The 13,791-nt window shown below is 36.0% G+C and overlaps 1 protein-coding gene across 4 annotated transcripts in view; it reads left to right on the forward strand.

The window, feature by feature from the left end:
* LOC135841570 (fasciclin-2-like) overlaps positions 1 to 13,791 on the forward strand; it is a 194,385-nt gene that overhangs the window by 156,865 nt on the left and 23,729 nt on the right. For all 4 annotated transcript variants that reach the window (XM_065358579.1, XM_065358582.1, XM_065358581.1 and 1 more), the window contains exons 2-3: positions 13,162 to 13,327; positions 13,402 to 13,562. In XM_065358579.1, the coding sequence (XP_065214651.1) occupies positions 13,162 to 13,327; positions 13,402 to 13,562 (327 nt within the window). The remainder of the gene's footprint in view (positions 1 to 13,161; positions 13,328 to 13,401; positions 13,563 to 13,791) is intronic.

The raw sequence follows: 13,791 nt of genomic DNA on the forward strand, positions 1-13,791 counted from the left end.
ACTAACCCAAATTGTTACCTTCGCAATAAACCATTTCAATAAAAATAATTCAGAATTGTGAGAAAATTGACTAATTAAAATGAAAAATTGAAGGGGAAATCAAGGAAAAATATCATCATTTTTTGATGGTGCAAAAAAAATGGAATGGACGAACTTGAAACCTTTGGGTCACTCGTTTAGCGATCCCGTTCATTATTTTGATGTATAGCTCCTAAAAGTAAACTTGAGTTGTCCAAACAGAAAATTCAGAATCTCATGGGGTTCCAAATTTTGAAAAAAAATGTCCCCAAATTGCATAAATGAGGCTCGATTTAAATTTTCCAAGTCAATTTTGTAAAATTTTGATTTGTTCGCGTTTTTCACCCAAATCTGATTTTCAAAAATTCATCAAAATTGAAAAATGCGTTTCAAAATCTGATTCTTGGCTCGCTGAATCAAAAAACAGCGATTCTCAAAATATGGCTGGAGGCTCTAAAACGACTGAATTATCTTAAAATGTAGAAATTAGAGTTAGTGAATTTTAGTCTTCCGGCTTCAGTGCAGAAAATTTTGTGGAAATTTCAATTCCCAAAAATCCGCTGGAGGCTTCAGACTTGCTGAAAATTACTCGAAACTTTCCCCAATCGATTCAGGGAATCGAAAATAGGGTGCATATCACATTTCAGTTTCCTAGGCCGATTTTTAAATTTTTTTTGCATTTTTAGCACAAATTTGATTTTTTAAAATTCGCCAAAAATCGAAAAATATCCTCGACTTTTGGAGTTTTAACTGATGGTGTATTTTTGTCTGCTCTTCAACATTTATATTAGAAAAAAGTTCCAAAATTTTGAATTGTGCGATTGAAAAATTACATTTTTGGAAATCTTACCAATGCATCATTTTAAGGGCTGTTTCGACAAGATTGATAGCGCATTTTTGAGCTCAACCCCCTTCCCCTTCCACCATTATAAAATACCTTACAATCTTGAAAAGTGAGATTGAGCAGCTACATCTCTAAAAAAATTTTTCATGCCATATTCTGGGAACTAAGGCTTTTTGAGGACCACTTCTGAAATAAGTAAGAAAGACTTTTTTTTGGATTGCCAATTTTTCCTGAAAAGTGATTTAAAATTTTGGGATTCCATATTTTTTAAATCACGTAATTTTCTCAACAAATATCTGAATTTTTGACATGTTTAACCCTTAAATGCCACACTTATATTTTTTTCAAGATTTTCTTGCACTGGACTGACGAGAGACTTGATATCATGGCTACCTGATACATGTGCGTAAATGTTCAGCCTTTCATTTGGCATGTTTGACACATTGCCTACTTTCATATTTTAAGGGGCACAATTTTTTGAAAAAAAAATAAAATTTTTTCATATTTTTTGATAGTTTTTTGTAGCCAATCGACAGCGACTGGAATGAAACTACCGCCTGTTAAATATTTATGTATCCATGCTCTACTAATTTATGTACAACAACTTGCCTATTTTTCTCATTTAAGGGGCAAAAAATTCAAAAATAATTATCATTTCACTCGTTTTAAAAAATTTCTGCCCCTTAAAATGAAAAAGTATGCAATATGCTCAACAGCGGAATTGAAGCGCAAGACATACACACACATGTACCAATAGTCGTTCCCACCCGAGCACTCTTTCCTGCCAGCGTAACGCATCGAAAAAACTGATGTGGTGAAATTCACCACCTTGTGGCATTTAAGGGTTGGGTAGCTACAATTCTAGAAATCTTCTTTACAGTTCACATTCTAACTATTTACCTACGCTTTTTGAGGGCCCCTTTTACATAGGTAGGTAAAAAAAGTGTATTTTTTGAGCTCTATTTTTCCTTTAAAATGCCCTGAAATCTTGAAATGTGTGACTCAGCTACTCCTTACCTAAAAAAATCTTCCTATTGGTCATAATAATACTAAATATGTTTGTTTTGGATTGAGAGCCATTTTCGATTTGAGTGAGAAAATATGATTTTTGAGGTCAACTTTTTCAAAAAAAAAAAAATAATAATAAAACTAAAAACGCGTTTTTTATTACACTTGGCATGATGCATATGTTTAGCCAAGTTTTACATGTATTTTACCTGATCCATGGAGGTATACAAGGAGTTGTCGAAGTATTGACTGAGGTGAAGATGTGTTGTTTGTATGTAAAATGTGTAAGAGAGCGATACGATATCGACACCGTATCCTACCTTTCACCGTTCGATCATTCAACGTTGTAAGGCAGGCAATACGTCGATATCGACAAATGCAAATGTGACGACCGACAAGACCGGATACCAATTTAAAATTTATTTTCGATAATAAGATTGATGAGGAGTTTTGATAATGTCTACTCGAGTACCTAAACGAAAGTGTGTATACCTCTATAGACGATAATTAAAATACGTTTACGTAATGTTCTGGCGCTAAAAGGTGGCTAATCGCTAATTTATGATACGAGATGCCAAAATAACGGATTTTATCGGCTATAGCCCTTGGCCCCGGTATCGTAGCGCATGGCGTGTACAAATCAGCCAAATTTATACTTGGCAATTGGTTTATTTATGTAAAATCGTGCCGCTATATTCGAGAATGTTTACTCTTCGGAGTTCTTTCTCTCTTTTTGCTTTCCTTTTTCTTATACTCGTGTGCATTTCGTATGTACGAGTATGTATCCCTGGTGAGTATTTGAGACGAGATTTATCGTTTATTTTGTGTTATTAGGCTAAAGTAATGGGTAGTTTTTTCTTTTAAATAACCAAAAAAAAAAAGTACTTATGTACTTGCTGTAAAAGGGTTCAAGAGAAATGAGTCAATTTACGCGTAGTCGTGATGTAAAAATCTGTGGGCTCGTTTTCATTTCGATAAACAAAAACAAAAACGTGACGACAGGTGAAGGATTCGAGCGATGACAGGACTTGTGTTTTTACATATGTTCAATTCGAAAAGTGTAACGTTTATTAATTGGGTACTTTTTTCCATATGGGATTGGTGAATGAACAGCGAAACGTACACGGTGTTCCAAAAGTAATGATTTTGCTTTCTCTAACTTCAGTTTTTCTGTCAAATTATACACCTGTAGTTTCATAAACCAAACCCTATTCTTGAATAATATTCTCTCGTTCTTCTCACACCCATCCTCTTACTTTCATTAGGTATTCCCAACGATGAAAATATTTTCAAAATGATTACTCGTATATGTTTATGCATCCAAATCCACGAGTCTATTTTGTTTTTAAGAATTCACCCCAAAAAAATCCAAACATATCGCAGGCAGGGTTACGTAATACGCACTCCGAGCTTTTTTTTTCATAGGGATGGAGACAATATAAATCGTCAGCTATTCAAAATGTGCTTGTGCCTAGCTCTACAGTCTACACCCACAGCACTTGGAACTTGAGCAAACCCATTACACAGCAGTATAAGACCTGTACGTTGAAACAGGATTAAAAATACATCGTTTATAGCAAATGCTGCTATACGTACGACATGGCAAACAAATCATAAGTTAGCAACACTATGTATTATAGGAAGGTAGAAACACGTTTATGTACCTAGTACAACAAAAGGGAACCGAAGCGAGAAAAAACTACACGTGAATTACATTTATTCGACGATTCATTTTCGCGTACCATAAATGCATATTCGCGACTATAATATCATATACGATTCGCTGACGTACGTATAGGTCGTATGTAGGTGCTAGCGAAATCCCCCTCACTCCACTTTTTCCTCGTATTCGAGGAAATTCTCTGTATGGTACTCGGTGTTCGTATTATAAGATCAAATCATTTGTAAAATGCAAATTCTCCTTATTTATTCGAACAAAAAGATACGACCATGAGGCAGAGGTAGAGGTATACACGATACGCAATCTAAAAATAAAATTCCTCTCTCGTAATCGCGTATACGTATAGTACATAATGACATTCCTCCAAATCATCATCCTTTATCCCTCTCTACTCCTCCGTAGCGAATAGACTTTCTAATTATCTGTAATTCTATTTCTTTCTCTCTTACTCTCCCTTTCCTTCTCACTCTTTCCTTCCACAAATCATCAAAAGAGAACACTATTTCTACTTCCTTTCACATTCACAAATCATAATATACTTAATCGCAGACGTAATCTTTACCACACGCATCTTCTCGTATATATGATCTTCTATCTCAGCATCGCAACTCCTCCCTAACAATTGAACATCAATCGTGCCGTAGAACAAGGCGAAATTAAAACAATTATTCTGCGTAAGGGATGCTCTATACGTATAAGTATGCAATATGCATATATCTACGTCATCAAATAATATGGTGATTTTTCAACTCTCAAACGTCGCGTAAAATTTAATCATTTTTTTCATTGCTTTAAAATTGAAATGGAAAAAACTTTAACGTATATTTACAAGATTTTATGTCGGGTTTTTTCTGTTGCTGAGTTCTCTGAATAATGAGTAAAGGGGAAATAGTTCAAAAATCAAATCTAGAGATGATAGGATTTAGGAAACAGAGAAAGAAAATACATAAATTAGGCCGAAGGGAAAATTGGAAAACAAAAATTGTTCATGAGCATATATTCGGCTGCTGCAAATCTCAGGTTAGGCAAACATAGATACTTGTACTCAGAATGGGTTGACTAATCTACTCACCAGTTTGATGGAGGGTCATTCGTTACGATAGGTACACTCTGCATATCTTTCATTCTCTTTTCATGAGGATTACTTTACTTACTTCATTTCATGGATTGGCGTCTGTGCTAATGGGTCAAAAGAGGTTAAACTTGGAAATGGATTTTTGGAGTGATCTAGATTTTATGGTTGAGGTAGGATAGTCTAGTTGAAAATTGCAGAACAATCGTTTTTTTCTTTCAAACCAGTATAAAAAAATGTAAAAAAAAAAGAAAATGAAACATGAAAAAAGTTTTTTCCTCAAAAAATGCATAAACTAACCCTTTTGCCCATTGTATTTTTCGATTTTTTTCATTTTCAAAAAAATCGAGATGTCGTATCCGACTAATTCGAGGTAGCCAAGTCCGAATCTGGTGTTCATTTGAGACGTGGGTCGCTCCTTTAGTGAAAAATTTCGCCTATTTCACAAACTACGTACTAGTTCAATTGCAAAACAAATGTTATATTGTGTTCAGCGACTTCAAATTAGTTAGGAAAAGTCATTTCAAATGCTAAATTTGACAACTTTTCTCTAGCTCAAGCTCAAAAATGTCCCACTTTAAATGAGAGAAAGCTGTCTGGAGTCTTGTCTGGCCTCCTTAGGTCATGTACCTGGATGTCTGGCATCTGGTCTTGCCTTCTAAAGTCAGTCAGTGATCTGTCTGTCTGGATTTTGAGAGGCGGCTGGAGTCCTGTCTGGCCTCCTTAGGTCATTTACCTGGCTGTCTGGCATCTGGTCTTGTCTTCTAAAGTCAGTGACCTGTCTGTCTGGCTTTTGAGAGGTGGCTGGAGTTCTGTCTGGCCTCCTAAGGTCTAGATCTAGAATGCTGACTCTTTGAGTATATCTGTACCTCTACTTACTCGATAGTTGTAGTTTCTTTTCATGATTGTGACTGTGATTAATTGTGACAAACCCTGGATAACTCCTTTACGGGGCTCATATATGTACTTCAATCTCACATCAATCAAAAAAGCAGAAATACGAAAATGAAGCGTTTTCAAAGACATCTTTTTGTATACAAGTCTTATTAGGGTGGATCGCGAAAAAAAATTTCGGTGACTAAATTCATCAAAGATCTTAATTTTGAGTCGAAAGTGACTTGAAAAAAAATTAGCTCCGGAAGTGCTCCTGCAGGAAAATATAGGTTCTCACAGAAATGACATTTTTGAAATAATCGTTAATCGTAGTTTTTTTTGCTGTTGCTCCTGCCCAACCTGTTTGGAAAAAAAATGGTACAGTTCCAAAATATATGTAGTACCTATTGGATATTCTATGTCAACCTAAGCCATTTCCATCAAAATCCAATACCTCTTTTGGGGTTCTATTGAGCGGTTGAAAATGTAAAAATCGCTCATTTTGGCGTAAATTCGTGTTTTGTAAATTTTTTCTCCCAAAATATTTCGTAAATATTGCACGAGGGTTCTTCGATTTTTTTCCAAATCAGATCATGTGTAGAGGTCATCAAACGATGACGAATGAAGCAAACTGGACATTTTTTCGATTTTTTTGACGGAGCTGTAGCGCTTCAAAGTTCTCCAAAATGGCCGGAAATGGAAAATTTCAGTTGCAAATTGCTCAGGTTGTATGTGGTATAGAATTGTGAACTTTTTTTCAAATTGTAGTACTTTGAGAGGGTAATCGACGAATGATGTCAAAATCAGTGTTGCCACTTTCTGAAACCTAAAAAACTCGATTTAAAAACTTATAATTTAAATATAACTTTCGATGGGCCAGTAAAAATTCTGAAAAAATTCTCAGTTTTAGTCCTTTTCATGTAGAATAACATATCAAAAAATTGGAGGGGCATTTTTTTTTCATTTTCGAGAAAAAAAAATTACGAAGTTCTATTTTCATTGCAAAAATGCCATCAGAAACCTAAAAATGAAATTTTTTGCATTTTTGAAATATTTTATCAATATGTAGATGAATATGTGAAAAAAATCCCCCTCACCCCAATTTGTCAACGGCGGCGACATTTTTTCAAAATCCGCCGATTTGGCATGGAATGACCCAGATGTCATTTCTGAAACGGGGAGAATATTTTGAAACGCAGTGGTACCAATTTTTCAATCGTTATTGCAAATTTCAAAAAATCGAGAAAAAAATTCTAATTTTTTGGCTCTTTTCCTCGATTTTTTAAAGAAAAATTGGCACCAATGTATCCCAAAATATTTCCCCAGTTTCAAAACAAACAAGTTGAGCTATAGCGAAAACACTACGATTTTTTAAAAAATGTCCCCTCTTTGAGAACCCAATCTTCCCGTAACCTTCAATTCAAAATGAAGGTCAGCACCGAATTTGGTCGAAATCTTTGAGCATTTCTTTCCGCGATTCACCCTAAACGCCGATTAATTGAACGTTAGGCAAACATATGACCATAGATTTGGTAAGTATTGAATAGCTTTCACTTGAGAAGCCTTCTTTCTATTATTAAATTTATTTAACACTCAGTATAAAACTTTTCTTGTACCACAACAGTTTTTTTTTATCGCCAGCTAACAGCATGTTCAAGTCTCATACAACTTGAAATTCACGACACCCGTTAAAAGACCCCTTTCTCAACAATATTTGCTGTTTGCCCGTCAACGTAGTAATGGAACTCGATCTAATGGAATCATTTTTCATATCCTAATGCACGTATCGCAGCTAGCGTTGATTTCTTGCCCATCGTCCACATAGAATCATATAACCTTCTATACTGATTCTAAATAAGTGCACTTTTTTCTGCGACATGATAATGTATTGTTACATATCTACCTAGCCTAGCCCTATTACACACATTCGTCGTAATACACATGCAACATTTACTTATCGTAATCTTCCCCTCAGTTTCACTCTGATTTCATCTGATAATCAAATGAATACTCGCGACAATTAAATAAGATCGAGGGAGATGATCGGCGAAGGAGAACCCTGCTCTGCTATAGTCGTTGCTCACGATGGGTTTATTCTCCTCTTCCACGACGAGCATACCAATATAATAAATCACAATATCTTGGAAACAAGCACCGTGTACAATTTCCTATTCGCATTTCCCGCGCCTCTTTTCTTTCCTTTTCCTTCTTCCATCAACATACATGTAAACTTGCAACAAAACTTTACAGATATCTATAGTAATAACAACACAATCGTAACAAATTCTCGTATAAGTTGTCGTCGTCGTCGTAGTACATTTACAACGACGACGGTCTCTTTCGTCGTTTGTCTGCCTTTTGCTAGTCGTCGAGCTCGAGCTTGCGAAGCGCGGAGGTCTCTTTTCTAAAAACTCTAACCCCATGCTGAGCTCGTATATAACCAAATTAATGAACCATTAAATGCAACTATTAACTCTCGCTATCCTATCCTATACCCAGACCCTAGAACCGCTATGTAGAGTGCATCTCTACGCATACGAGTATTGGTATCGTGATAGAAAACAGAGCGCCGTTTCAATATTTTATCGTCGAGATGTTAATTTACACTAATATCTGCGCGAATAGCCAACCAGCAACCGTCCCTATATCCTATTAATTAGAATATCTTTCCATAGCCTCTCTCTCTCTCTCTCTCTCTCTATAACCTCTCGCCTCATTTCCATTCAATCATCAGTCTTCGCCAGAATATGCGACCGAGCACGTGTAATTTTCACGCATTATCGTTAAAACGACACAGGTTCCACGGAGGTCTGAATTCAGGACTTACTCTTCTTCAATCACTCATATTTTGCATCAATGCAATGACAATGATGACAGGTTAGGAAGCTTTTAATCGTTCAGAGATCATTCCAGCGTGACCCTTCTTCCCACATCTCATCTTCTGTTTTTCCACCTACTGCAGCACTCGACGTAGGGTGCAAGTTACGATAAATATGTTTGAACAGCGCGAAATTCAATTCGCCAAATCAAATGTGCAAAAGATACGCGTCATTCTACCCTCTTCTACCTCATGCGTATCCTGTTTCGCTTGCATATGCAAACATACACACATTTCTCAGCTGTGCGAACAAATCATTTACAATCAAAGGGTACGTGCGAAGCGTATCAATCAACCTGTAAGCAGCTATTTCGCAGACACATCGGTGAAATTTCATTCGCACGTAGGTATATTATTAGATGAGCTCGATATCAGCTTACGAGTTACGACTATGACTGCTGCTATGTAAGTGTAGGATGAACAATGTACCTACGGATGGATCAAAACTAGCTTATAGGTAGTTGCTGCAGTTATCATAGAACATGCGAGGTGTCGTCATAAAAAGCTCAATTCATTTCGACAGAGAAGAGAAGTCGTTTTTATTTTTTCTTGTTCTTTTCTCAAACCATTGTTACCTACCTATATTTTCTTTTGAAAATTGTCAAGATTGTACGAATATACGAAGGTATACCTGGTACATATAAGATTACAGGGGAATGAACTAGCGAAAGAACAGTGTCGAAAACACTTCGTTTATTTTTTTCTCTCGTCTAATTCAATTTTTTCAGCTTTTTTCCTGCTAAAATTAGATATCGACGAAAAAAAAAATGTTCGGCGTAATACCCATATCTGCCTGTTTGTGAACTTTTTGAATTTTCATTTCAAAAATTAATCTTGGAAAATTGAAATTGATTTATGAAACTTGAATTGCTTCATTCCTCTATCCTTATTCCGATCAACAGGGCTCGGATTTTTAAGCTCGAGAATATTTTTCAATTATCTCCACGATTCATAAAATTTCCTGTAAAATGAGCCTGATTCGTTGGAGCATAATATATTAGCATATTTCATTATTTCACCATGAACCCATAAAAAAAATGTTTAGGCATTTTTAAGGAAATTTTTTGCGTTATTAGAAATTATTAAAAATTTTGGAAGGCTTTTAAGGAATATTTCGTAAAATCAAAAATTTCTTCCAAAACTTTTTTGGGGTAGTTTTGAAAAATTACAGCTTGAAATCTGATTTATTTTTGGACTTTAACATGATAACTACTTGAAAACTTGACCTAATTCTGATTTCAAAATTCTCCAAAAGTGCTCAAAAACATTCTTGTTGAAAGCTTTGAATTCTTCGAGAAATTTTAATTCGTGTTGATGAGTCACGTGACCCTTTTTTTGAAAATCTGGATTATCATGATCCAATTTTGCGCTCAAGATTCTTCAAAGATACTCAAAAAACATTTTTGTTGAAACATTTGAATTTCTCGCGAAATTTCAACATATTTTGATAGGTCGCACAGTGGGCTGTGAGCACCCTCAAAACGGGCGTAATTCAAAAACTTACAATGAACCCAAAAACAATTGTAAGATGATATCCTCCCTTATGTTTTTGGGGTCGCAGAATACGAATTTGACAATATTTTTTTGTATGGGTATTGGGTGGGGGGGGGGGTCAAAAATTTAAAATTTAGCCATAATGACGTGTGATATGTCGAAATGTATGTTTTCGAGGGTGTAGATTACGAATCTGACAATATTTTTTTCGTAGGGGTGAATGGTGGCGGATGAAAGGGGTGAAAACGGTGAATAATTCAAAATTCGATTATAATGACGTGTGATATGTCGAAATGTAGGTAGGTATGTTTTCGAGGGTGTAGATCACGAATCTGGCAATATTTTTTTCGTAGGGGTGAATGGTGGGTGATGAAGGGGGTGAAAAATTCAAAATTTGACCATAATAATGTGTGATATGTTGAAATGTATGTTTTCGAGGGTGTAGATGACGAATTTGACAATATTTTTTTCGCAGGGGTGAATGGTGGGGGATGAAGGGGGTGAAAACAGCGAAAAATTCAAAATTTGACTATAATGACGTGTGATATGTCAAAATGTACGTTTTCGAGGGTGTAGGAGGGGTGAAGGGTGGGGGATGAAGAATTTTCTGTTGGGGAGCCGTCAAAGTCCCACTAAGACAAAAATTTGTAACTTTTTAACAAAATTCACTATGATTTTTCACTAAAATCGACTGTGGGGTTCGTTGGGTCACTTTCGGTCAAAAATGGCAATTGACATCTTGAAATACACTATCTGAAGTATTACCAGCCTTTGGAATTTCCCGGCATCTACGTGAGAAAATTTGTTCTATTCCAATTTGTGCAGCCGAGTAGGAGAAAAACGGGGTTTCAAGATGAATTTCATCTCTATAATTACTTTATAAAAACTAAAATCCATTAAATTGATGGAAAGTACTTACTTTCAGTTGAATTATTCATACTTGGTACATTTTGACCTATCACACATCATTATAATCAAATTTTGAATTTTCACAGTTTTTACGCCATTCATCCCTCACCATTCACCCCTACGAAAAAAATATTGTCAGATTCGTGATCTACGCCCTCGAAAACATACATTTCGACATATCACACGTCATTATGGTCAAATTTTGAATTTTTGACCCCCTCACCCCATACCCCTACAAAAAAAATATTGTCAAATTCGTATTCTGCGACCCCAAAAACATAAAAGAGGATATCATTTTACAGTTGTTTTTGGGTTTATTGTTAATTTTTGAATTACGCTCATTTTGAGGGTGCTCACAGCCCACTGTGGGTCGCATGATACATTTTTGAAAAGCTCAAAAATCAAGACCTGGCATCTTTTCGGTATGCATAGCGTGTGCAATTTAAAAAAGAAGAAAAAGAAATTACAATTTTGAGTTAAAAGTCCTTCAAAAATGCTATAAAAAAATGAAAATTCTTCGAACTATTGACCTGTAAAAAAATTTTTTGTCTCTGTCTATTTTGAAAGTTGGCGGTTTTCAAGCCCTCTCTCTCTCTCCTTTGCCACTGCGAAAATTCAAGATAATATGTATTTTCTGAAATTCAAGATACATTTTTTGCGACTCAATTGTCAGTCAAATTCGATGTCTCGAGGACATTTTGGTAGTTGGGCTGTTGACAGATCAAATGGATCAAGATGAAAAAAAACTGTTAACCTACGAAGTCAACAAAAGGGGAATGAAAAATTACTTAAAATGATCACTGGATATAAACGAAGTTATCACTTAAGCTTAATGATGAATTTCAGAACTATCCGATAATATCCATAATAATTCGTACTCCCTCTTGTCACGAAACGGGACTAAAAATTAAGAAAAGCTGTCAATATTTCGTGATATGAACTCATTTGGTAAATTAAAACCTTTCTAAATTCGTGGCATTTGTAACTGCTGCTCCATTAGGGAACACCCTGTACGTAGACGTACACAGGCTACTTGCTGTTTAACGCTGATAGAAAATTCCCCTTTCGAAGTCGATATCATCACACAGATACGTACGATTGATATTGGTTAGGCTTTAAGCATACAAGCGGAGCACCTTCATGTATAAGATATAGAATGGCTGATAAAAGACACGTCACGTCATCATGCTGTCATCACTCGTCAATCGTCGAAGTCGAAAATCGACACGTGCTGATGAACACTTTGGTTAATTCGATTGGTTTTGGAAACCATAGATGTGTGCATAGAATACATAGAGCACGAATGTGTAGCAGTGTTTTCAAACAACAGGATTCGGGTTTCGTATTTCCTCACAGTGAAGGAGTAAAAATTTTGCAACGAGGCGGAACTGGCGGAGAGGTGTTCAATGTACTCGTACATATCTGGTGAAATTATGGGGGCCAGCGACCAGGGTGTATTTGTCAGTAAAAGATGCACTATTGATACACCTATGGGTAAAAAGATAGAAATGAATGAGCGAGTAATTAAAAAAAGTGAGGGGTGGAGAAAAATAGAGCCCAATTAAACCACTATAAGTACGTAGACTGTAAGCCTGTATGTATATTGACTGGTGTACTGTACGTAGTACGTACGTATACGTCTACGTACAGTACACATTGATTAATCGAGTCGATTTCTGTGGCTTTTTAATTTGTTAAACCGCAACGAGGCATTTGCGTGCCTTTGACAGGCGCGTTATAACAAATAGGCTCGTTATATGTTGACACACCCTCTGTCGCAACTGTTGCTCTGCGGGAGTATTTGAAAAATTTACTAATTTGGTTGAAATTATATTACACCAGCAAAGTGAGGAGGCGGATGGAGTCGGAGTCGGAGCCGGTGTAAAAAAACCTTGTCGTAGAAGGATATGACGGTACAATACTCGTGTGCCAGCCAGTGTAGTGTATAGGGTGGATTATGTAATTGTAGCATACATCACCTTAGGTATTGAAACGATGTAAACCCGCTGCGATAAATTTAATGAAGATATGGAAATCAGTTGATGATATGCACCCCTTTTTCTGACGACGACTCTGGTCCTGCACGAACGATATCTTCGAACTATACATAGAGACAGACGGATTGCATTTGAGAGAATGACGAGCGACGACGACGTCAGCTTTCTCGCATGACACACGTCTAATGTCAATATTGTGAAGTTTTTTCACCATGTTTTACCACAATAGAGGTAGAAATTTTTCTCCCGAGTATTATAAGGGGGTATGATTACGAATACGTTAAGGATACTTGGCACTGTAGTCGTACATGATTTGTTTGCATTAATATCAATACATAGTACATAAGATGAGTTGGTATGGTTCTAATGTCGATGGTGTTTTTACAGTTGCTGTATTCAGTGCCGAGATCTCAATCAAACCGATCGAAAAAAGACAGCTGAAAGCTTTAGGACAAGATCATGTGTTCACTTGTGTAATAACCGGCGACCGAAGTAATATAGCGAATTTTAGATGGATAGATCCTCGTGGAAATCAAATAGATGCGAATTACAGGTGAGTTTTTGCTAGCATTGGTGCTAATTGGAGGTTCCGAGGGTGATTCTAAAATTAACGTCGTGTTTATGCAGGAAAGCGAATCCGAGGATTTTTTCGCCGTCTATAAGCAGCTCCGGAACTCAGCTGCAGTTACTCATTAATAAATTGACCAAAGAAGACGGAGGCCAGTATTCTTGCCGAGCTGATTATGGCGCCGAGGCTTTGGTGGCTAATGTTACCGTTGACCCATATCGTAAGTATTATTTTTAATGTTTTTCCAAATTTAACTTTTTTAGAATTTTTAAAATTCTGCTTTAAATAGATTTTTTAAAATTGTTTTTCTAAAATTAAATTGGTTCTCAATTTTTGAAAAAATTTGAGATTATTTTTTTTTGTATAATGTACTTACCGTCCTGCGTTTTTTGAAAAGAATTTCGACCTTTTTTTTTAAAAAAAAGTTAAATTTTAAATTATTCAGTTTT

The sequence above is a fragment of the Planococcus citri genome, chromosome 3 (genome assembly GCF_950023065.1).
Source record: "Planococcus citri chromosome 3, ihPlaCitr1.1, whole genome shotgun sequence".
NCBI lineage: Eukaryota > Metazoa > Arthropoda > Insecta > Hemiptera > Pseudococcidae > Planococcus > Planococcus citri.